General features: G+C 43.1%; 1 protein-coding gene across 1 annotated transcript in view; it reads left to right on the top strand.

Annotated features, from left to right (window-relative positions):
* The window catches only part of PPP1R1C (protein phosphatase 1 regulatory inhibitor subunit 1C), an 83,911-nt gene that overhangs the window by 37,019 nt on the left and 23,031 nt on the right, over positions 1 to 23,861 (top strand). The window contains exon 4 of the mRNA XM_073304757.2: positions 1,453 to 1,513. Within this exon, the coding sequence (XP_073160858.1) occupies positions 1,453 to 1,513 (61 nt within the window). The remainder of the gene's footprint in view (positions 1 to 1,452; positions 1,514 to 23,861) is intronic.

Genomic DNA, 23,861 nt, shown 5'->3' on the forward strand with positions numbered 1-23,861 from the left:
CATTGGTGAGGCCTCATCTGGAGTACTGTGTCCAGTTTTGAGCCCCACACTACAAGAAGGATGTGGAAAAATTGGAACACGTCCAGCAGAGGGCAACAAAAATGATTAGGGGACTGGAACACATGACTTATGAGGAGAGGCTGAGGGAACTGGGATTGTTTAGTCTACGGAAGAGAAGAAAGAGGGGCGATTTGATAGCTGCTTTCAACTACCTGAAAGGGGGTTCCAAAGAGGACGGCTCTAGACTGTTCTCAGTGGTAGCAGTTGACAGAACAAGGAGTAATGGTCTCAAGTTGCAGTGGGGGAGGTTTAGGTTGGGTATTAGGAAAAACTTTTTCACTAGGAGGGTGGTGAAACACTGGAATGCGTTACCTAGGGAGGTGGTAGAATCTCCTTCCTTAGAAGTTTTTAAGGTCAGGCTTGACAAAGCCCTGACTGGGATGATTTAGTTGCGGATTGGTCCTGCTTTGAGCAGGGGGTTGGACTAGATGACCTCCTGAGGTCCCTTCCAATCCTGATATTCTATGATTCTATGTGGCTTAGGTTGACTTACCGCAGTATCTACACCGTGCTGTGTAGACTGAAGGTGCTCTCCTGTCGACTTCCCTTACTCTTCTCATAGAGATGGAGTATTGGAGTCAACCAAAGAGTGCTCTGACATCGATTTAGCGGGTCTTCACTAGATCTGCTAAATCAACACCCACTGCATCCATTGCAGCAGAGCCAATCTACCGGTAAGTGTAAACAGGGCCTTAGACACAACTCTTTGTATCTAATCGTGGCTTTTCATATAAGTAGGTGGCATCCCAGGAACCTGGATCTGATTCATACAACATGCCTTCTTTATGAAGAACTCTTATCATAGATACAGTTACCCTTGTGAATTCTGATCAATTGTAAGGTATAAAGATGCATTAGTTCTGGATATCAACGCAGCCTACAAAGTTTGTATGTGTAGGTGGGTATGTCTTCAGATTCTGGGGGCTACTTCAGACCCATATCTACTATAGGGTTGGCTGAAATCAGGTGAAAGGGGAACAATATATATTCCACAAGGCAAGAAAAGTGTTCCCAGAATTGCAAATCTCCCACTTTGTTTTCCAAGTAACATGGATATTTCTCTATCAGAAGTGCAAATGCCTTATTCAAGAAGGTGTGCTACATGAAATATTACTGTAACACATGTGAAGCATATCCAGAATAACCACACCACCATATTAGATAATAATTATTTGGATTGTCTACCACTGACTGGAGCAGAACTAATAGGAACTCAGAGGGAAAAAAGGGCTATGTGAGCAATACAAGCCATGTTGGGAAAAGAGGCAATGTAGAAAGACTGCATAACTGATAACTAGCAGACTTGATTTCCCCTCCCCTCCCCTCACCTTCCCAGGAAATGGTTTGACACTTTCCTTCTATGTTTATTAAACCTCTTTCTCTTATTCCTAGTCACAGAATGCCTCCCCTAAGCAGAGGAAGCAGAGTGTGTACGCTCCTCCTGCCATCAAAGGTACTGTTCAGGTACTGTTTCTCATTATGCTAATGCATGTTTTGTTTCTGCCCACTGGTTTTCCACCATCTCCCTAGAATAAAAATCAACAACTAGATAAACAGTGAGTATATTTGCCCATGGATAACTCACCCCAGGAACGGTTGGTTGCTTTAATTCTTATCTACCTGTGCATCTTATCTATGCATTTTCATACTTTGAATTAATTTCCCTCCACTTTTTCCTCTTCAGGGAAGTATCCTAGCAGCACTGGTATAAAGCAGTCATTACTTGTCAACTTCTAGATGCTATCACCAGCATGTGGTAACACATGCTTAGATCCCAATCGTTCAGACCATTACTTATGCAATTAGTCCCATTGCTTTGAATGGAACTAATTGCATGAGTAAGTGTTTGCAGGATCTGGCCCATACAGCTCACTCCCTCTTATTTAGAGCATTCCTTGGTGTTGTATCTTGACTTTTGGGCAACTGCTAAAAGGAGGGAAGGCCAAAGCTGCACATTCACGACTGATCTTATGAGGTATAGATCTCTAAGGCTGATATCAAGAGGAATTGAGAATTCTCAGCATCTCCCGGGAGGGGTTTGGCCCAGATCCTCTAATGTATTTAGGTGCCTAACTGCCATTGATTTAAACTGAAGTTAACCCTAAATACCTCTAAGGATCTGGGCCTTAGTGCTTTTCAGAATTTGGACCTGAATATGAGCAACAGAAGTGGAAGTAGTGATCAGGACTCGTGCGCTTAGCCATGGTTTCTGAAATGATGCTGAACAGTGTTTGTCCTTGGCCACATTTGCAGCTAAGTGTGTTCAGAACTGGATCACTTGCACCTTTTATTGACACTTATTGTCAGCACTGGGTCATTTTCATAGTGCAGGCAAGGGTCCGTTCTTGCGAGGTAGAAAGTGTCTCCTGCCCGGTGCTGAGTGTCCTCAACTACTATTGCTTCTAATAAATGTAAGTGATCACATAGCAAAGAAGTAGAATTACAGTAAGTTAGCACTGTTTCCTATAACGCTACTAAATAATTATGAAATACCCCATACTCTCCTATGGTAGTTTAGCCTATAACCCAGGTACACATAACTTGTTCCATAATTTGAAATTTCCAGCTCTGCTCACAGTAGTAGCTATAACGATATCACCCATGTGCATGGGAATTATGTACCATGTTGGGGGGAATTATTTACTACTCTGGGTTAAAATTTCATTTACTGGATATTAGAAATATATTGCTCTATCCAATTATATTGATTTTCTGAAAGAAACCCCCTTGGCATGGGGAGCAATAATGTCTATTAACCTCACATATTGTCTTGCTGTACACAGAGTTCAAACTAGATAGTGTGTAAAAAAAGGTGTATGCGAAAGTTCAGTTTCTGTATTTCCTCATGATGATCTTGGTTGCCATGGGCTCACCAGCTTTAATAGCCTCTTGGAGTATCAGGTATGTTTAGAAACTAGAGTTGCTTACTCGTTCTTTAAGATAGATGTAGGAATGGCTAACTTCTATTGAGATCCTCACTGCAGGTGACAGACTTTCTAGTTTAAAATTATATGGTTTTCTCTGAGGTAGAAGAGCTCACAGCTGGGCTGAAATGGTTCGTAAATAAAACAAAGCAAAACACCACACCTCTGCAAAGTTATCCCTAAACACAACAGGCCAGAGTCTGCTCCCAGTCACATCACTGTGAACCTGAACAACTTATCAGGTAAATGAATTACTTTAATATGAACCAGAAACTTTTTAGTTCATGGACGCAAAGTCCACACAGGGGAGTTACAGTGCAGCACTTTGGTGTGCACTGCTCTTCACACCCAAATAGTCCAAACTGTGGGGCAGCATAGAGTCATAGAACCATAGGGATAGAAGGGACTGCAAGGGTCATCTAGTCTAACCTCCTGCCAAGATGCAGGATTTGTTGTGTGTCAACCATCCAAAGACAGATGGTTATCCAGCTTTCCTTTGAAAACCTTGAGTGAAGGAGCTTCCATGACCTCCCTGTTCCATTGTCCTATTGTTCTTACAGTTAGGAACTTTTTGCTGAGATTTAATCTACATCTGCTGTGCTGTACTTTGAACCCACTGCCTCTTGTTCTGCCCTCTGTGGCAACAGCGAACAACTGTTCTCCATCTTTTTTTGTGACAACCTTTCAAGTATTTGAATACTGCTTTTATGTTCCTCCTTAATCACCTCTTTTCCAAACTCCTCTTTTCCAGTTCTTCAGCCTTTGCTCATATGGCTTGCATTCTGTCCCTTTGATCATCTTTGTTGCTTACCTCTGGATCCTTTCCAGTTTCTTCACATCCTTTCTATATATTGGTGACCATAACTGAAGACAGTACTCTAGCTTCAGCCTAACCAGCACCAAGTAGAGTGGTACTATCATCTCCCGTGACTTGCAGGCTATGCTTCTGTTAATGCAACCTAAAATTGCATTTGCTTTTTTTTTTTTTTTTTTTGCAACAGCATCACACTGTTGACTCTTGTAGAGGTTGTGATCCACCACAATTCCCAGATCCTTCTCAGCAGTGCTGCTGTCAAGCCAATTATCCCCCATTCTGTATTTGTGCATTTGGTTTTTCTTCCCTAAGTGTAGCACTTTACATTTGTCTTCACTGAATTTCATTTTATTGTCTATAACCCAGCTCTCCAATTTATCAAGATCCCTTTGAATTTTAGCTCTATCTTCCAAAGTGTTTGCAACCTCCTCCCTCCCGAGCGTTGTGTCATTTGCAAATGTGATCACTATGCTCTCTATTCCTACATCCAGGTCATTAATAAAGATGTTAAATAACACCAGACCCAAAACAGATCCCTGTGCAACCCCACTTGAGATCCCCTCCAATCTGATATCATGATAGTTATTTGTTTGCGGTTGTTTAACCAATTATGTATCCACTTAATGGTAGTTCCACAGAGCCTGCATTTCTCCAGCTTACTTATCAGAATGTCATGTGGGACTATGTCAAAAGCCTTGCTAAAGTCCAAGTATATTGGGTTCACTGCATCCTCCCATACACCAAACCAGTTACTCTGTCAAAGATGCAAATCCAACTGGTTTGGCGTGATTTGGAAATCCATGCTGGCTGCTAGTGATTAACCCTTCATCCTCCAGATATTCCCAAATTGAATGTTTTATACATTGCTCTAATAGCTTCCCAGGTATTGAGGTCAGGCTGACTGGTCTTTACTTCCCCAGCTCCTCCTTTTGTAGGACCCCTTCTTGTTGTCTGTAACATTTATTGCCATCTGTAACTCATTCTTTGTCTTGGCTTTCCTGAGTTTGTCCCAACACGCTTGCACTGTTCCCATGTATACTTTCTTGGTGACATGCCCCTCCTTCTATTTCCTGTATGTATCCTTTTAGGTTTTTAGATAGCTAAAGAACTGCTTGTGCAGCCACATTGGCCTCCTGTGGCTCTTATCTTGCCTCTGCATGGGAATAGCTTGATGCTGAGCCTCTAATATTACATCTTTTATGAACTGCCAGCTCCCATAAATTTCCCCATTAATACTAGCTCATGTGTGGTAGCTAATCTTGTGTTACCTGCTTGTGAATGCCCCATCCACTTCCTTTTCTTGATTTGGTGGTCTATAATAGACCCCCACCAAAACATCTCTACTACTATTCTCTCACCCTAAGCTCTCAGTAGGTCTGCCACTCACTTCCTCTTGGACCTGAGAGCAAGTGTATACATTCTTGACATACAGCATGACACCTCCTCCTTTTCGCCCATACTTATTCTTCTGGAACAAACTATATCCCTCAATGCTGGTACTTCAATCATGTAAGTAGTCATATTAAGTCATAATTGTCTTCACATATCACAACTATTTTACAGGCTGTCTTGTTGCTTTTCTTCTTGCCTCTTTAATGCAGTTGTGGTTTCTCGTCCCTTTTTCAGAATTTAGCTCCTTCCCCTTGACGTTATTGCTTGAGCCTAGATGCACATTGGCCGGATTTTTGTCACCATCCCCCATAAGATCTGGTTATAGCTCTTCTTATTAGGTTAGCCAGACAATGTCCAAATATGCCCTTCTCAGTATTTGATACCTGGAGCCCATCCCAGCACAGTAATCCTCTTTCCTGGAACATCAGCTCATTGTTGAAGACACCAAAGCCCTCTCACCAGTGCCATCTGTGTAGTCATGTTTTTACTTCCATGCTTTAATAGTCCCTGCCCAGGCCTTTTCCTTCAACAGGGAGCATGGATGAGAACACCACTTGTGCCCCAAACTCTTTTATCCTTTTTCTCAGAACCATGTAATCTGTAGTGATCTGCTTAAGGTCATTTTTGGCAGTACTGTTGGTGCTCCTATGGATAAGCAGGAAGTGGTAATGGTCTGAGGGCTTGATGAGTCTTGGCAGACTCTCCATCACATTCTGAATTGTAGCTCCAAGCAAGCAGCACACTTCTCAGGATTCCCGGTCTGGATGGCAGGTTGATGACTCTGTCCCCTTTAGGTGGGAGTCCCTGACCACCACCACACTTCTCCTCCTCTTGGGAGTGGTGATCATGGAACTCCCATTCCTAGGACAATGCATCCCATGCTGTCCAGTTGACAGATTCTCCTTCTGATCCCTTGCCTCAGATGACTCTTCCAAGGCATTCTCAGCAGCAGTACCTGTGCAGAGAGCCTGAAAGCAGGTGCTTACCTCTATCTGTGTTGGGGGTACACTGATTATCTTCCTCCTTCTTCTGGAGGTCATGCGCTGCCAATTTTCTTTCCTGTTCTTCAGTCCCCCTTGCACTGCCCTCTCTGATTCTTTGGCACGCTCTACTCAGAGTACCAAATCCTTACTTCTGTCCAGGAAGTCTTCATTTTCTCTGATGCAATACAGGGTTGAGACTTGAACCTCCAGTCCTTTAACCTTTCTTCCAGTACAGAGACCCACTTGCACTTTGTATGGATCAAGTCACTCCTATCCTCCAGGAGAAAGACAAACATGGCACATCCTGTGCAGATCACAACAGCTATCCCTCAGTATCCATATTTTCTTCCTTGTAATGTATCAAGAGCCTGATCAGACAACGTATTAACTGTTCCCAAAAGCCTGAAAGGCAAAAACTCTGTGGGCGCTCTCCCTAGGTCACCTCCCAGGCAAATTCCCTCTTTTTACGTCTCCTCTGTTCGTTGCTCAGTAGGTTCACCATGGGCTGCCTTTTTATAAGGCTGCTGGCTCAAAGCAGTTGCCCCCGCTCAAAGCCTCCCCTGCTTCACACTTCAATCAACCACTCAAAGCCCATGTAGCCCAGATTACTCCAGATTTACAATGGTGTATCTGATGACAAAATATGACCTAACTTGCTTAATATTTGCCACTAATGGGATAACTCATATGACACAAATCCATTCATGCCTTTCTCTGTTCATGTGTTATGACAACATGCATGTTATTTAGTATAGGAAAAGGGACTAAAAAACCAAACAAGTATAATAAAAATGGACAGTGAAATATTCAGGCCTATGAAAGACAGAATTCTGTAAAGAGCTAGGAATAGTTTAGATCAGTGGTTCTCAAAGCCCGTCCGCCGCTTGTTCAGGGAAAGCCCCTGCCGGGCCAGACCAGTTTGTTTACCTGCCGCGTCCGCAGGTTCGGCCGATTGCGGCTCCCACTGGCTGCGGTTCGCCGCTCCAGGCCAATGAGGGCTGCTGGACGGGCGGCCAGTATGTCTCTTGGCCTGCGCCGCTTCCCGCAGCCCCCATTGGCCTGGAGCGGCGAACCGCAGCCAGTAGGAGCCGCGATCGGCCAAACCTGCGGACGCGGCAGGTAAACAAACTGGTCCGGCCCGGCAGGGGCTTTCCCTGAACAAGTGGCGGACCGGCTTTGAGAACCACTGGTTTAGATCATTCTGTTTTAGTAGCTGTTAAAGATCCTTTTTAGCAATGTGTTGATAACAGCGCCCATCATAAATTTTATATATTACTATAAATTACTCCCAAAACATTTGCATGTTTTGCTTTCCCCTGGGCCCAGTTTATTAATTTGTTCTTCAATTGGCTTAGAAAGTCTACTTCACAATGCAAAAGAGAATGAGATTTTGGATGCTGGACTACCCACAAAAGGCCTCTGGACACAGTCTGCTCTACAACCTTGAATAATCTTGGGAGATGGGACAAGAATACATTCTGTGCCTTCACATTCTGAGATGAGGGTAGTAATACATCTCAGTTCCTGTCCCCAAGCCTTAAAATAGCACGACTACTGGAAAAGAGCAATAAACACCACCATTTTCTATATTGCACTGAAGTTTTAACATTGACTTCTCAGACAACCCCAAGGCCACAATAATTATGCAAACATATGAGTGCAAAGCCTGGAAGTGCAGCAGTAGACACTGAGGCACTGTGAGAAAGACATATTGTAATAGAGGTTAGGATTTATCTTGTGTCTTCAATCGAAAAGTGTCCTAAAGAAACAACAGAGAGAACCCAAGAAGATTTATACTTAAGTCTGACTCAAGACCTCTAACTTGTTTCCTTGGGCTATATTTTTTTTTTGCAAGCACCTCAGTGTATCTTTGGCAAGTTTCTTGAAATGTATATGAAATTCCAAGACAGAGACAGATTACTGATGTACTGATTTCATGGAATTTAATGGAGCGGGCATTTAGGGTTGCAGTTGAAGGGAGAGAAAACAGGTAACTTAAGTTGAGACTAGATGGATGAGGTAGTATTTTTTACTGGACCAACATCGGTTGGTGAGGGAGAGACAACCTTTCAAGACACACAGAGCTCTTCTTCAGGTCTGGGAAAGGTACTCCCGGTGTCACAGCTAACTGCAAAATGGAAAAGATTTTTTTAGCAGACGTAGTTAGCATATATTCTTAGAGACCATTCAAGGTAGAATTGCCTGTTAACATCTCTGCAGTCGTAGGACAAAAAGAGGGGTTAGTGGGCTACAGATTGTTGTAATAAGCCATAAATCCAGTGTCTCTGTTCAGTCTATGATTGTCAGTGTCTAGCAGAGTTATGAGTTTAAGCTTCCAGGCTTGTCTTTTGAAAGTATTCTGCAGGTTTCCTTTAAGGATGAGGACTGATAGGTCAAACACCGAGTGATAGCTTTGTGAAAAGACCAACAGAAATTGGTCTAATAAAAGATATTACCTCACCTACCTTGTCTCTCTAACATCCTGGGACCGCCACTGCTACAACTACACTGCATATAGTAAATTAAGTTGTCCTTTGTGATACTAAATTTAAATGTATTGTTAATTTATTAGATTAAAAAGATGGTAAGCAAAAGGTACCTCAGGCAGCAGTAACTTGTAATCAATAGGCCATGCAGCACCCTGGTTAAACTATAGCAGAAGTTGCAGGAACCCACAGGGCCCACCTATAAGTGTTGATGTGTTGGGATCAACATGGACTACCTCCAGCTCATGACAGTTAAGTGGGGCCTTACTTGCTCCCTGTGGCAGGCACCTAAATTGCACTACACAGCTTTACCAGTATGGCTTCTGTGGATTTTGGGTCTGTCCGGTTGTTGTCTCTGCCATACCCACTGTAGTCTGTAAATTGCAACACTCTGGTTTCTGAGTTGTGACAAACTCCAAAATCATATGATGGTACAACTGACAGGTTCATTATTTGCAAATATTTGTGTATACTTTGCTTCTTCTGGGTATTTTTTCCTAAACAAAAGAGCATCAAAAAGCCCCAAGAGTAGGAAATAGCTGACTCATCCTGGGTTGTGGGGTTTTGTTTTTTGCTTTTTACTGGAATGCAGTATGCTGGAAAAATCAATGTGAGTGCTATTGATTTAAGAAGGTATCTGCAGAGTGAATCAGACAGCAGACCAGATAACAGTTCCGTACACTATCCCTGTTAGTATTAGATTACTGTGCTTAATGGACGTCAGGAGACATTTTCCATTTTGCTGTGGCAAATCTCTCTCTTTTTTTTTTTTTTTTGCCTCTCCCTTGACGGTTGCTAATTCAGTGCTCATACTGTAGTATATCTGTTTAGCAAATTCAGAATCTGAAGACACTATTCCTGTTGCACCAAATTGTGTCTTATCTGAATATTTTCAGCATGTTATAGTTTTACGTTATCTTGTCACATCATTCTTTTGATATATCTGCTACTTCCTCTTCCTAACTCATAATACTACTAATAATGAATAATATACTGCAAGCAGGGAAGGGTGAAATTGTTTTGTCTAATTTCAAACCCACTCATATAGCATGGGCCAAATCCTCAGCTGATGTAAATCAACATAGTTCCCTTAACTTCAGATCTGGTCTTCAGAACTAAGGATCTGGTCTTCTGTATTCAAAAGTCCACTGTTTTTTTATTAATTATTATTCTGTACCTATTTATTTATTAAATGTATTTGCCCAACTTCACTTACACTCCTGCCTATCGCCCGCAACCAGCACCCTCCTACACACACCACACCCCTCACTCCTGGGCCCTCTTCTCCCAACTCTGCATGCCCCCCACCCACTCTCTACACTCACATACACACCAGTCCTGATTCCCCTCACATCTACTCCCTTCATTCGTGAGCCCTGTTTGCTCAAATCCTCAGGTTTGCATCTTCCTATGACAAACAGGATACTGGCTGCCAGAGAGAGGATTCTGGACTAAATGGATCATAGGTCTGACCCAATATGGCAATGTCACAGGATGGCTGGCCCTTAAGAAGAGATGGGTCTCAGCCCCACCTGTGACATCACCAACTTTCCTTGCCAGGTAGGAAAAGGCAGATGAACATGTGACCCAATCAGGCCTCTGGGGTAGATAATGGAGATGCCTGGGAGAGTCTTTGGGTGAAGCAGAGGCCAGAGCTGGAGGAGATGCAGGAAGTAGGAAGGCAGGGGACACACTAGAAGAGACAGGTCAGGGGGGGAAGGACTGAGGTGGGGAGCCCCTACCTCCAACCTCTGGAGGAAGGCTGGAAGATCACATCCCAGTAGAGGTGCCCCTGAGCAAAGGATTTTATTATGAAGGTTTTCTTTTGAGTTCTGTTCCTTAAAAGTCTGTGTTGCCAGTTTGGTTGGAACTTGTGGAGGGTAATTTAAAGGGATCAGGGAGAAACTGAGCACAAGCCCTGCGTAATATCTTAGCCAAGAGGGAAGCGACTGGGCCTTCCACCAGAAACTGTGTGTAATGACTCAATAAATTAGACTCTAGGTATCTTGTTTTAAATACTTTGGATTGTGGAAAGTCTCTGGGAGACCTAAGAGGGAGCTGAGGGTAGTGTGCCTGCAGAGCTTCCTCATGCCATGAGTGGTGCTCTGGAGATTGTGACCATACTACAGGTAACCATGGGCCAAATTTTAAATGGTATTTAGGGGCATAGCTCCTATTGAAATGTCCCTGTTTGGGTCCTGTTTGTCCCACTGAATGACCCTGCTCCCCACATCTGCCAACCCACCCTTCTCCCTGTAGGATCTCACAGTATAGCAAAGCAAAGAAGGATCTTCATTTCCCTTTGTCCTGGGCTCAGGGTCTACCAGGAGCCAAAGGGAGAGGAGAAGTATTGTTCTCCACCCCTCCCTGCCTCTCTAAATCCAAATCAGGGAGAGCTAAAGTGATCCAGGAGCTATATTGGGAGATCTAAATTTGCCCTTCCCAGGAAAGGGAAGCAACTGGGAATGTGAGTCTTTAGGGTATCTTCATGCTTCTGCCTGTGGGCAGAGGAAAGGGGGCCACTGGGAACCACATGGGACCTTCTTCCTCCTCCTTTTGAACCCACAGAGGAGAAGTCATAGGTGGTAATGGTGTCCCCATATGGGTAGGGACTTCTGTGGGAAGAGAGTTTAAGCTGCCAGTGCTGATGGCAGACTGCACTTACCCTTGGTGCATCTTACCGATTTAAAATGAAGAGAGCACATGTACAGTCTTAGGGCTGCGACATGTGACTGCTCATCCCCACACCTGACTCTGCACCCAGCCAGGCTTCCCTTTATCTAGAGAAATGGGTGTGGCTTGTACAAGTCATCCCCAGAAGGAAACCTGTGTTTAAATGACAGGACACATTGTGTGAGGTGTTCACAAAACCCAAACTCGTCACAGTTCACCTATCTCTACGTTATCTACGTTCAATCATTATCAGTACTACCAGCTGTTTAAACCCCCCAAAGCCCTTCCATTCTGCAAGACCTCAAAGCACTTTACAGACTTCACCAACGATGGGTCAAATTATGGCTACCCTGTGTGGATACGCTAGAGGGGCAGGGCAATAGGGATCCTTCATTTGCTCTTATGCTCCTGCCCAGGAAACTACTATAGGATCTGATCCAAAAGCAAATGAAGTCAATGCAAAAATTCCCATTGACTTCTGTGAGCTTTGGATCAAGCCTATAGAGTTGCTCTTTTTGTTTGCTGAGCCAGCATTGCCATTAGCCATCAACAACCCAAAATTAATCTCTTTACTCAGAGTCAGAAGATGACTTTGGCTTCATTGGCTCTCTTTGAGTTTATGGCAGCTCAGGTTTTATTCCTCTGTACGCAGCACTGGTTAGTGTGACAGGTTTTCAAGGTTTCATTAAAAACTCCAGGAAAATAGTTGATTTAATTACCCCTTTTAATGCATTTTTGGTCTGCTTAGGAATAAAGGTATGTTCTAGAGACAGACCCAAGCTACTAAGTTTGGAAGTGGATCGACTCTGAACTTTCCCAAAGTCATGGGATGTTTAGAGATAGGATTTTGGTTTGGCCCATTATAGAACTAGGATCGCTTTGTGAAGTCTGACTTCAGAGCCATATTTGAACTCTTCTAGTACAAGCGGTGTTCAGCAGAGCTGGTTGAAAAATTTTAGTCTAAACAGTTTTCCATAAGAAAATCCAGTTTTGATTAAACCCAAATTCCCTGTGAAATTGTACTGATTTTGGACAAAAATCATCTGAAATGTCAAAACACAACATTTCTGCTTGTTGGAAATGAAAACTTTTCCATTTCAAAATGGCTTTGTTAAAAAATTTATATATATAGAAATAAAACTTCAAAAATAGTTGAAATCAAAACACAGCATTTTGAATTTACTGATTAGAAACAATTTTTCTCTTTTGAATTTCTCTGCAAAATTTTTCAAAATTTTGGCTTTTTGTCCCAATTCAGGATTTTTAAAAAATATTGAAATTTTTCAGAGGACAGAAAATCTGTTTTTCATCCAGTTCTAGTGTTCAGATACAGGGATTTGATGCATTAACAGCTTTAGCAGTTACAGTGATGGTTGCCTGAGCTCATTTTGTGAAGTTCCTGCTTGCTGTTTCCTCTAAAGGAAACAACATGCAGAATAAATCATTAAAAGCATGATGTCCCTCCCAAAATATGTTGTTTATTAGAAACAATTATTATAATATGTGGCCACGAGCCAAATCTGGAACCCCTTAGGCCAACTGGAAGGTGTCTGATGCATCACATTACATTGTGACTGGAGGCTAACAAGTTATGTGGATATGGCCAGGAGATTTTGATGCTTACTGCGAGCATGGTAAACACTGAACTCAGAGAGCCCTCGAGAATCGCCATGGCTCAGGGTTCCCTGCAGCTTCAATCACATAAATCTCAGGTTAAACTTAGCTAGACTGTCAGAAGCACGAAACATGCCTCAGGAGATGGGGAACAGCTAATATCCATAGAACACTGTATATTGTTTAAGTGTAGCGTTCATATGCTAGCAAACTCTCTGAACTATACAGGTCTCCAACCCTATTTAAATACATTAGGCCAACAGCAAGAAACATTGCATTATATTACAAAGGAAAATACAATGTTTTTGTCAGTGTCACACAGCCCTGGCAGAGGTCCTCCCAGCTGCACAGTCAGAAGGCTGCTGCATTTGGGTCCCACACTCACCATCCTGGGTCCATGTGCCCTTAAGCTTCCCTCACGCTGAATAGGCCGCAACACTGGTTCTTTCCTGGGCCGCTCATGCATGTTTCCTGGGCCCAGGTCCCCTGTCTGCCACCTCTTGACAGAAATGAGGTCCAGTGCCCCAGCTGCCAAGGCCCCCAAGACCAGTACTGACCCCCTAGACTCCCTAGTAACTTAAGCACTCCTTTTCCCAGAACATCAACATTGTGGATACTCAGGTTTACAATTACCTCTTCAGTGAGGCACCATAGTGATCACAGGTACACAGACTTAGTAAGGTTTCAGAGCAGCAGCCGTGTTAGTCTGTATCCACAACAAGAAAAGGAGTGCTTCTGGCACCTTAGAGACACAAATTTATTTGAGCATCAGCTTTTGTGAGCTTCTTAGACTTAGTAAGGGTTCCAAAAAACAATCACACTTTCTCTTTAGCAGCACAAGAAATGAACAGATGCAGACAAAACAAGAAAACACCTCTATGCATTATCTCACCCCAGTTTCCTCACTACTCGTGAACATTCTCTGGGCTTAGGTCAGAGTCCTCTAAAGAGTATAGCATCACCCCCTCCTGCACACGGTTTGTCCTCTAAATCATGGAGTCTCTCCTTCCTGTGCAGCCATTTCCCTTCTTCCTAAACTGGTACTCTATTTAAACAAGACCCCCCTGCTGTGAAAACCTGACCCTCTGTTCCTCTCCCCTGCTCAAGCATCCTATGTGTCTGTGAGTTCCCTCCCCAACTTCTCGGCATTTGTGTTGTAAAGGGCTGTACCAACACTGGTTTCTTTGTTTCTCTTCTGGGAAATTCTACTACCCCTAGCCTGGTGCTGAGACCTTGGAGAAAACTGACTTTACCCCCAGACTTCAGCCATCCCATTTTTCTGTATGGGCCAGGTCTAGTCACTTGTCATTAGCCCTTAACGACTGTCTTTTCAAAGGTAGATGCACGAGCACCGCTCCTTGCTTCTTAGCACAAGAAATATGAGGTAAGAATACAGTAAAAATCATGACAAGGGCTAAAATATGCAGAGTTCATAATATCAAACTGAATTCATAAATTGTACATGGACCAATTCCCCAAGACATCACAGACTGTAATTCCTTGGAGGCAACATTTCTGCATTATATACTAGAATAAATTTGATTAGAGGGCGAGGATGATAATGGCATCCATGCTACTTCCTCAGAGAGAGTTGGGGAGAAGAAGATACGCCAGGCTCTGAAGAGCCTCATAGGGTGGGGGAAAACCATTTCACTAAGAGCTCATCTGCACTTGGGCTGAATTCTGGGATGCTCCTAAAGATGAGTGAGGGTCCATCAGTCTTCACAAATCTAGGTTGGTGCTGTTTGTGCAGATCCTCTCTCCCCCATCTCTAAAATGGAAATAATCAATGACCCATAATTAATATCTGTGTTGTGAATGTAGCCCAGCATGAACCAGGAGGACAGGTCAAGGAGAGACTGTGCAAAAAATTTCGGAACACACACATACTGGTCTGTTTGCTTTTCTGTGGGCAGTGCTTGGCGTTGGAGATTAATGAATTGGAGTCAGAGGGTCCATGTTCCCGGGAGAGTCTGTTATGGACAGGACATGGGGGGAATAGGGAATGTGGGCAGTGAGAATGGAAGCAATTCAGCCGCCTAGACAGAGCAGTGCTCAGGGTTTAATGAAGTTCCACTTGTTCAACATAACCTGCATTTATCCTCTGTCTTTGCAAATGAAACAGGCCTTAGGAGCTGAGCACTTACTGGCTAGATGGTTGGGACTGCTCTGCAAAGGCTTCAGTGGCCTAAGTAGTGTCCACTGACCGTTACCTAACCCTCTTATGGGGCAGGTGGCGAATGGGAAGAGCCATGTTACAGTAGCAGCATCCCTCTCTTAGCTTACTGACCCCTCGCTTCCTGCATGCTGCTGCTGCTGCTCTACTTGCATTGCCTCCCTGTGTGCAACCGCATTACCCTGGTTCAGCTATGGGGCGGGGGGGGGGAGGGTTTGCCTTGGTGTGCTGGGATTGGTGTACCTCACTCATTTAATATTAATGCACTTTGGCACTGCACCATCAGGGTGCTGTGTTTCTTCATGCCTGTAACTTCCTGTTATCCCAGCGCGAGCTACATATGTAAATCCCAAAGCACCGAGAGAAGAGAATTCACTCTATAGTCTGGTACCTTTATGGGGGTTTTTTGTGCTAAGTGAGCAGCTTAAGTGTATCACAAAATGTATATTCAGCTTTAGTTTCGACGAGCCTGATGTTATTGTGGCTCACACCCCCATACCTGCTTTGGGTTTGTTTACGTTCACCATCAATGCGTCACTCAGAATGCACAAGAATCCTGCTGCACATTTCTCACTGCACCACGGCCTTGTCCAAGCTTCCCTGAGAAACCCCATCTAATGTACTGGAACAAGCAATGGAGCTTCCTCTAATGCTATTATAGCAAGTGACAGGATGTTCCTGTGTATTCTTTGTAAAGAAGCTACACCTCCGATGTCCTTGTTCTCCAACGTACAGGAGAATGACTCAAAGATACGATTAAAAAATAATTTGCTTTAAATTAATTAGTGAACCACTGCATTAGTGAATGGGCGACATTACCGTGCTGCCACCTCAAGTTCAATTGGCAGCCGCCACGCTGCTTCTGGCTGCAAAATTGGCAGACACTGCTGTAGCCTGTATTTAATTTCCGACCATCGGCAGCCTTGAGCACGTTTCATTTCACACAGCTGGCAGTTTCTGCTTCAAAATGGCTCCGGCCTTGGCTGCAATAAATACCAAGTTACTATTAGAACGAGGTGTTCAGTTGAAATTAAGCTTGATATCTGTGATTCAGCAAAATGGGGATGTTTGTGTTAGCTTGCTATCTGCCTCTATAACCTGGCATGTGGATATAAAAAAGATCCCACAGTTTACTACTACCAGTCCTTAAACTTCCCTAGGTAGTTTAAGGGCCTAATCCAATGCACACTGTAGTCAACAGGAATCTTCAGCTCATCTACGAGGCTGGTACTTTCGCATATAATACCGGCTAATGTGGTTTATTTTCAACTGTGTAACTTTACTCTTCTGCTACAAGGATGATAAGCTTTAAAAAATGTTTGTCTACACATCAGCATTTACAGCTTGTGAATAATTAACGTTATTGAATATTCATTATCTGAGACCTAGAGAAACAATGTAAACACCACTGTGACATTATTTGCTTGTAAGTAGTAAACAGCAACATTAAAAAAGTAATTTTTTTCGGAGATGATGACAAGAATTAAAATGTGGGAGAGTCAATATTTTATTTAATATATAAACTAGAAAGTGCAGGAAGAACTGACTGTGTTGTTCTAGTTACTTGGTCATGAAATGTACAGTATTTACAGTGAAATTCCAGTGTTGCAATTTGCAATGTTACACTCTGAATTAAAACAGCTCTTGAACAAAAGGTGATCTTTCTGTATAAGAAGATGTAACAGACTCCACTGCAGCCACTCATTTGGCAAGATTATTAATCTTTATTTCCTGTCATCAATCATCTGACTAGGGTCAAAGGTTAATGTCCATATTACATGACAGATGCCAGTATCCCCTGACTCAAGTGATAATTTGCCTTACAAGCATTATATGTAATCTGTGGGTAAGCTTTTCAGTGATTTAGGAGCTCATGTCATTTAAAATAACTCCGAGTCCCTTAGGTGTTTTTGAAAATCCCCCCCTGTATTTATATCAAGAACAGCTGTGTATATATTTAGATATTTCCACATCTGTATAGAGTTTTATTTTAATTGTGAAAATCTCCAGTTTCCAAAAGTAAAGCTGTGTAAAGACAGCTTGAAAAATCGTGAGTACTGTCTCAGGACCATATTGAGCTTTGCATGCTCCCAGGTACATCAACTTTTGTTGAGTGCATGGGTGCAGTGACTGACATAGCAAAATTGCCCCACTTAAGAGTATAATCTTCGTAAGGCTTTTAAGTATCTCTCTCTCTCTCTTTCTTTTAAGAAAACATACGTTTAAACCCAGTCCTTCAACCTTTAATGTCAATGGGGCGTCTTGCATTAACTTCATTTGGGATCAGGATTAGGTCCTTCTAAAAAAAACAATGATTTGAGGCAGGGCTTTTGAAAAAGGTGTGTTTCACATAAGAAATTGTCATGACTCTATGTAAATATTCATGTGAGTATGTACAGCAGGACACAGTGATGGCATTCTTCTGTATAACTGGAATAAAACCAAGCAGGATTCTAGAGAGGAGTTGATATCCATTATATTGTTCTTTTTGGAACGGTGCCTCAAGTTTATTTCTTGATTTCTCCCATCTGGTTTCTCTCTGACCTGAGCAAGTGTCCAAGTTAAATGCCAGGCTTGTGATAGTTCTGGCTTTCTAGGGCTACGTCTACACTACATACCACTGGTGGCAATGTGCAGTGTAGCTATATGCAGCAGTGAAAAGCAGGCTGCATCCACGTTGTGGTACACAGCTACATGTGTCAGTGAAAGGCTCTGGCAGAGGGGAGGCAGTGGGGAAAGGCTCAGACTTTTCCACACTGATTCCCCTCTGCCAGAGCCTTTGCATGTGGAGAGGAAATGCTCCAGCAGTGGGGAACTGACAGAGCCTTTCCCCCCTGCCAGAGTCTCCAGCAGTTGGAAGCTGGCAGACCCACCGTGCTGCTTTCCCTGTGGTGGGGAAAAGCTCTGCAGTGGGGACCTATCCAAGCCTTTCCCTGCTGTCTACCCCCCTCACAGAGACTTTCCCCTCTGGGGGAGGCAGCATGACACCACAAACTGCTAAAACCAGCAGTGTAGATGGGGAGGCCTGGGTTGGCCAAGTAGAGAGTGTGTACGGTATGGACTCACATACATACCCACACCCATCAGGTGTGTCACTTGCCTATACCACGCCTCTCTGGCTACACTGCTATTTATCCCCATGCTAGGGGGCTAGGCAGGTATGTACTCTACATGCTGCTGAAGGAATGGTGCAGTGTAGATGTATCTTTGGTGTGTAGCCCCTATGGTCCTAATTTCTTAGGTTAGAACAACACAACACTAAAGGAAAATCTGTTTCTGATCCAGCTCCTCGTAGACCATATGCGTTGTGCTCTGAAGGATGTTATCTGTTAATCGGACTTTGCGTTTGTTCCTTTTTTGAAATGAGGTTGCTAACCATTAATTTGGATGATTTGAAGGAGGATTCTAACTACGCCACACTGCACTCCCCTGCCCCATCCCTCTTTCTTTAACCCCCTGGGATGGAACACCGCTTAGCACAATGTTCCCCAAACTCTTTCTCAGAGTCTTGGCAGTGAGACAAGTAAAGGAGCAGGCTGAGGATTCAACCACACCTTCCTGGGACAGCTAGAACTGTGCAGTCATGTACAAGTATTTGTGCAAATGTGCCTGGAGAAAAGTAAATATAAACGTTGAAGCAAACCAATGAACCCTACAGTAGCTTAATTTTTCCAGTAATGAGAAATAGGGCAAAGCCTGCATGGCCCATAAAAAAAGGTTTAAATTCTTCTAAATTTCCCTCATCCTATTTATCGTCTACTGTTTTCTAACCTGCTCTTTTTTTCCTGAGAAATTCTAAGCCCCTGTGGCTTTTCCCGTGCTCAACCAAAAAGGGAACCGTCAGAATAACATGTGAATTATATGGCTGATCACAATGAACTGGTGCAGCTTGACTATGAATACTGAAAGTGACCTGTTTGTAATCAATCTCCAGAGTCAGTATTTTTTTCAGAAAGCTGGGAAATGACTAATTTCAAGAAAGTTGTGAACTCATGACAATCTAGCCTAGAAAAAGAGGCTAGATTGTTTGCTGTGAATACTTCATTCACCTCTAATATTCACCTCTGCTCGGCACTGTGGGCACAGGAAGAAGTCTATGCAAGCAGAGTGCTGAGGCTGATGAGGTGAACTCTAGCCCAAGGCCAAGATAGAGGACCCTGTGCAATCGATATGAGAAGGTTTCACTAAGGCTATTCCAATTGGCAGGAATAGCAATTTCTTGACTATAAAAAGAAAAGGAGGACTTGTGGCACCTTAGAGACTAACAAAATTATTTGAGCATAAGCTTTCATGAGCTACAGCTCACTTCATCAGATGCATTCAGTGGAAAATACAGTGGGGAGATTTTATATACACAGAGAACATGAAACAATGGGTGTTACCATACCGACTGTAACAAGAGTGATCAGGTAAGGTGAGCTATTACCAGCAGGACAGAAAAAAACCTTTTGTAGTGATAATCAGGTGGGCCATTTCCAGCAGTTGACAAGAACCTGTGAGGAACAGTTAGCGGGGGGGAATAAACATGGGGAAATAGTTTTACTTTGTGTAATGACACATCCACTCCCAGTCTTTATTCAAGCCTAAGTTAACTGTGTCCAGTTTGCAAATTAATTCCAATTCAGTAGTCTCTTGTTGGCGTCTGTTTTTGAAGTTTTTTTCGTTGAAGAATTGCCACTTTTAGGTCTGTAATTGAGTGACCAAAGAGATTGAAGTGTTCTCCGACTGGTTTTTGAATGTTATAATTCTTGACGTCTGATTTGTGTCTGTTTATTCTTTTACGTAGAGACTGTCCGGTTTGGCCAATGTACATGGCAGAGGGGCATTGCTGGCACATGTTACAATATCACATTGGTAGATGTGCAGGTGAACGAGCCTCTGATAGTGTGGCTGATGTGATTAGGCCCTTTGATGGTGTCCCCTGAATAGATCTCTGGACACAGTTGGCAACGGGCTTTGTTGCAAGGATAGGTTCCTGGGTTAGTGTTTTTGTTGTGTGGTGTGTGGTTGCTGGTGAATATTTGCTTCAGGTTGGGGGGCTGTCTGTAAGCAGGGACTGGCCTGTCTCCCAAGATCTGTGAGAGTGATGGGTCGTCCTTCAGGATAGGTTGTAGATCCTTGATGATGCATTGGAGAGGTTTTAGTTGGGGGCTGAAGGTGATGGCTAGTGGCGTTCTGTTATTTTCTTTGTTGGGCCTGTCCTGTAGTAGGTGACTTCTGGGTACTCTTCTGGCTCTGTCAATCTGTTTCTTCACTTCAGCAGGTGGATATTGTAGTTGTAAGAACGCTTGATAGGGATCTTGTAGGGTGTTTGTCTCTGTCTGAGGGGTTGGAGCAAATGAGGTTGTATTGTAGAGCTTGGCTGTAGACAATGGATCATGTGGTGTGGTCTGGATGAAAGCTGGAGGCATGTAGGTAAGCATAGCAGTCAGTAGGTTTCTGGGATAGGGTGGTGTTTATGTGACCATTGCTTATTAGCACCATAGTGTCCAGGAAGTGGATCTCTTGGGTGGACTAGTCCAGGCTGAGGTTGATGGTGAGATGGAAATTGTTGAACTCATGGTGGAATTCCTCAAGGGCTTCTTTTCCATGGGTCCATACGATGAAGATGTCATCAATGTAGCGCAAGTAGAATAGGGGCATTAGGGGACAAGAGCTGAGAAAGCGTTGTTCTAAGTCAGCCATAAAAATGTTGGCATACTGTGGGGCCATGCAGGTACCCATAGCAGTGCCGCTGATTTGAAGGTATACATTGTCCCCAAATGTGAAATAGTTATGGGTGAAGACAAAGTCACAAGTTCAGCCACCAGGTTTGCCGTGACATTATCGGGGATACTGTTCCTGACGGCTTGTAGTCCATCTTTGTGTGGAATGTTGGTGTAGAGGGCTTCTACATCCATAGTGGCTCGGATGGTGTTTTCAGGAAGATCACTGATGGATTGTAGTTTCCTCAGGAAGTCAGTGGTGTCTCGAAGATATCTGGGAGTGCTGGTAGCGTAGGGCCTCAGGAGGGAGTCTACATAGCTAGACAATCCTGCTGTCAGGGTGCCAATGCCTGAGATGAAGGGGCATCCAGGATTTCCAAGTTTATGGATTTGGGGTAGCAGATAGAATACCCCTGGTCGGGGATATAGGGGTGTGTCTGTGTGGATTTGTTCTTGTGCTTTTTCAGGGAGTTTCTTGAGCAGATGGTGTAGTTTCTTTTGGTAACCCTCAGTGGGATCAGAGGGTAATGGCTTGTAGAAAGTGGTGTTGGGGAGCTGCCTAGCAGACTCTTGTTCATATTCCGACCTATTCATGATGACAACAGCACCTCCTTTGTCAGCCTTTTTGATTATGATGTCAGAGTTGTTTCTGAGGCTGTGGATGGCATTGTGTTCTGCACGGCCGAGGTTATGGGGCAAGTGATGCTGCTTTTCCACAATTTCAGCCTGTGCACGTCGGCGGAAGCCCTCTATGTAGAAGTCCAGTCTGTTGTTTCGACCTTCAGGAGGAGTACATCCAGAATCCTTCTTTTTGTAGTGTTGGTAGGGAGGTCTCTTTGGATTAGTATGTTGTTCAGAGGTGTGTTGGAAATATTCCTTGAGTCGGAGATGTCGAAAATAGGATTCTAGGTCACCACAGAACTGTATCATGTTCATGGAGGTGGAGGAGCAGAAGGAGACTATTTCAGACACCTTACTTGTCTCTCTAAGGTACTTGGATCTGAGCACCTCATAATCACTGTAATATATTTATTAGAGCTGGTTGGAAACTTTTCAATAAAACCTCTTTCTTCAGAAAAATGCAGTTTATTGAAAACCTAAATGTTCTATGGAAATGTATTGATTTCAACAGTCCAGATTGGAATTAAGAGATTTCTCAGATTAACCAATAGCTTTGTGATTAGAGCACTCATCAGGGATGGGGGAGAGCTAGGTTTAAGTCCCTGCTCTGTATCAGGCAGACCAGGGACTTGAACCTCAGCCTCCCAGATCCTAGCCCTCACCATCAGACTCTTCTAGGATGTGTCTCTGTATCTCTTTGAACTTCTTTGAAAAGCATTGTTTTCATTCCGCACTAGAACAAAACCATATTTTGAAACTTGTACATTTTTTGTAAAACAGAATTGTTGTTTTCCAGCCCACCCTAGTTTTTATCATCACAACACCTCTGTGAAAGAGGGCAGCATTATCCTCACTTTACAGATAGGGAACTGATGCACTGAGAAACTCTGGGCAGGTCTATGCTAGAAGTGCTATATCTGGGCAGCTGCGCTGATGCAGCTGCACCACTGTAGTGCATCTGGTGAAGGTACTCAATGCCAATGGAAGAGCGTCTCCTGTCAGCATAATTACTCCACCTCAGTGAGAGGCAGAAGCTATGTTGGCAGGAGAGTGTGGTGTGAACAGCGCTTAGGTTGCTGTAACTTGTGTTGCTCAGGGGTTGTCTTTTTCACACCCCTGAGTAACTTAAATTAGATTGACTTAAGCAGTATTGTAGGCCTGCCCTATGTAACCTGTTCAAGTTCACACAGGAACTCTATAGTACAGCAGGGACTTAAATCTGGGTTTCTCAGATGCCAGGTCAGCACCCTAACCATTATGCCTTCTCTCTGATACCACGTCTGAAGCCAGATAGATGCTATTCTCCCCCTGGATGGGAGACCGGGCTATAGTTGATTGCTATGAATATGAAAAGCTGAAGTATAAACATGGAATGCTTTTTAAGTTATCAAAATGTGTTTTGACACCTTTGCTCCCCCTAGTGGCTCTTACGTGGTTTTTATTATTATTTCTGATCAGTTACTAAATTCAATTTGTAAAGGAATCGTAGTAACAATTTTAAAGTATAGATAAGAAGGGTTATAATAGAAAAGAGAGAAGTGATTTTAAAGACTACAGAACTGCTTTGTCTGATGACTCAACATTATCTTGTCTAGTTTGACAGCAATTACTATTTTTCCTACTAAAATCCAGTAGATTATTGATTATTAAAATCAGTTACACATAACTATTTCCCCAAGTCCTAGGGATATTTGGGTCTTGGGGTATGGGTCAAGCTCATTTCTAATTAGAACCTTGTTAAGTATAACAGGGTTCAAACCCAGCTGCAGATAGCTCCGTTCTCATACCAGTGTGCTCAGGGGCTGAAAAATCTGGGTGTGTTTGCAGGTGCACAGAGTTTTTGTCTTTGTGCTTTGAAGAGAAAACTAATAAACTGATATTTGCTCATACAGGTTACTATTTGTTTTTACCTGAAAAATTCAGCATAATTCACAGTGGTTTCTTTCAGGCTCTGGCTATTAATGTAAGTGCTAAATAATGTGCTCTCACAATTAAATTCTGGTTGTTCTGAGTGCTGGCTGTAGGGTATTTTGCTACCTTAGACCAAATGGAAAATGTATGTCTCTCTCAGCATTCAGTTACCCACACTATAAAGAATCATTAAAGATTTTGCTCCCCCTAATGTTTTGCTGCCCTTGGCGACTTGCCTGCCCAATCTGTACAGTAGAGTGGGACCTGGTTGTATCCATGCAGTTCAAACACTTCGTAGCTATGGTATTTTCTGATGCTTGAATAGTTAGGTGATATGTTTTAAGAAAAATTGACTTGGATGTCTGTTTCAGGTAAGTGAAACCACTGATATTAAAATAATAGCACCAATCCAGCATGTTGCTTTTTGTTGTTGTTGTATTTTCATTTGATTGAAGTATGCATTAATTTTACTTTCTTAGTACACTTTTGGAAAACCTGTATC

Source organism: Lepidochelys kempii, chromosome 11 (genome assembly GCF_965140285.1).
Source record: "Lepidochelys kempii isolate rLepKem1 chromosome 11, rLepKem1.hap1, whole genome shotgun sequence".
In the NCBI taxonomy this organism is placed as follows: Eukaryota; Metazoa; Chordata; order Testudines; family Cheloniidae; genus Lepidochelys; species Lepidochelys kempii.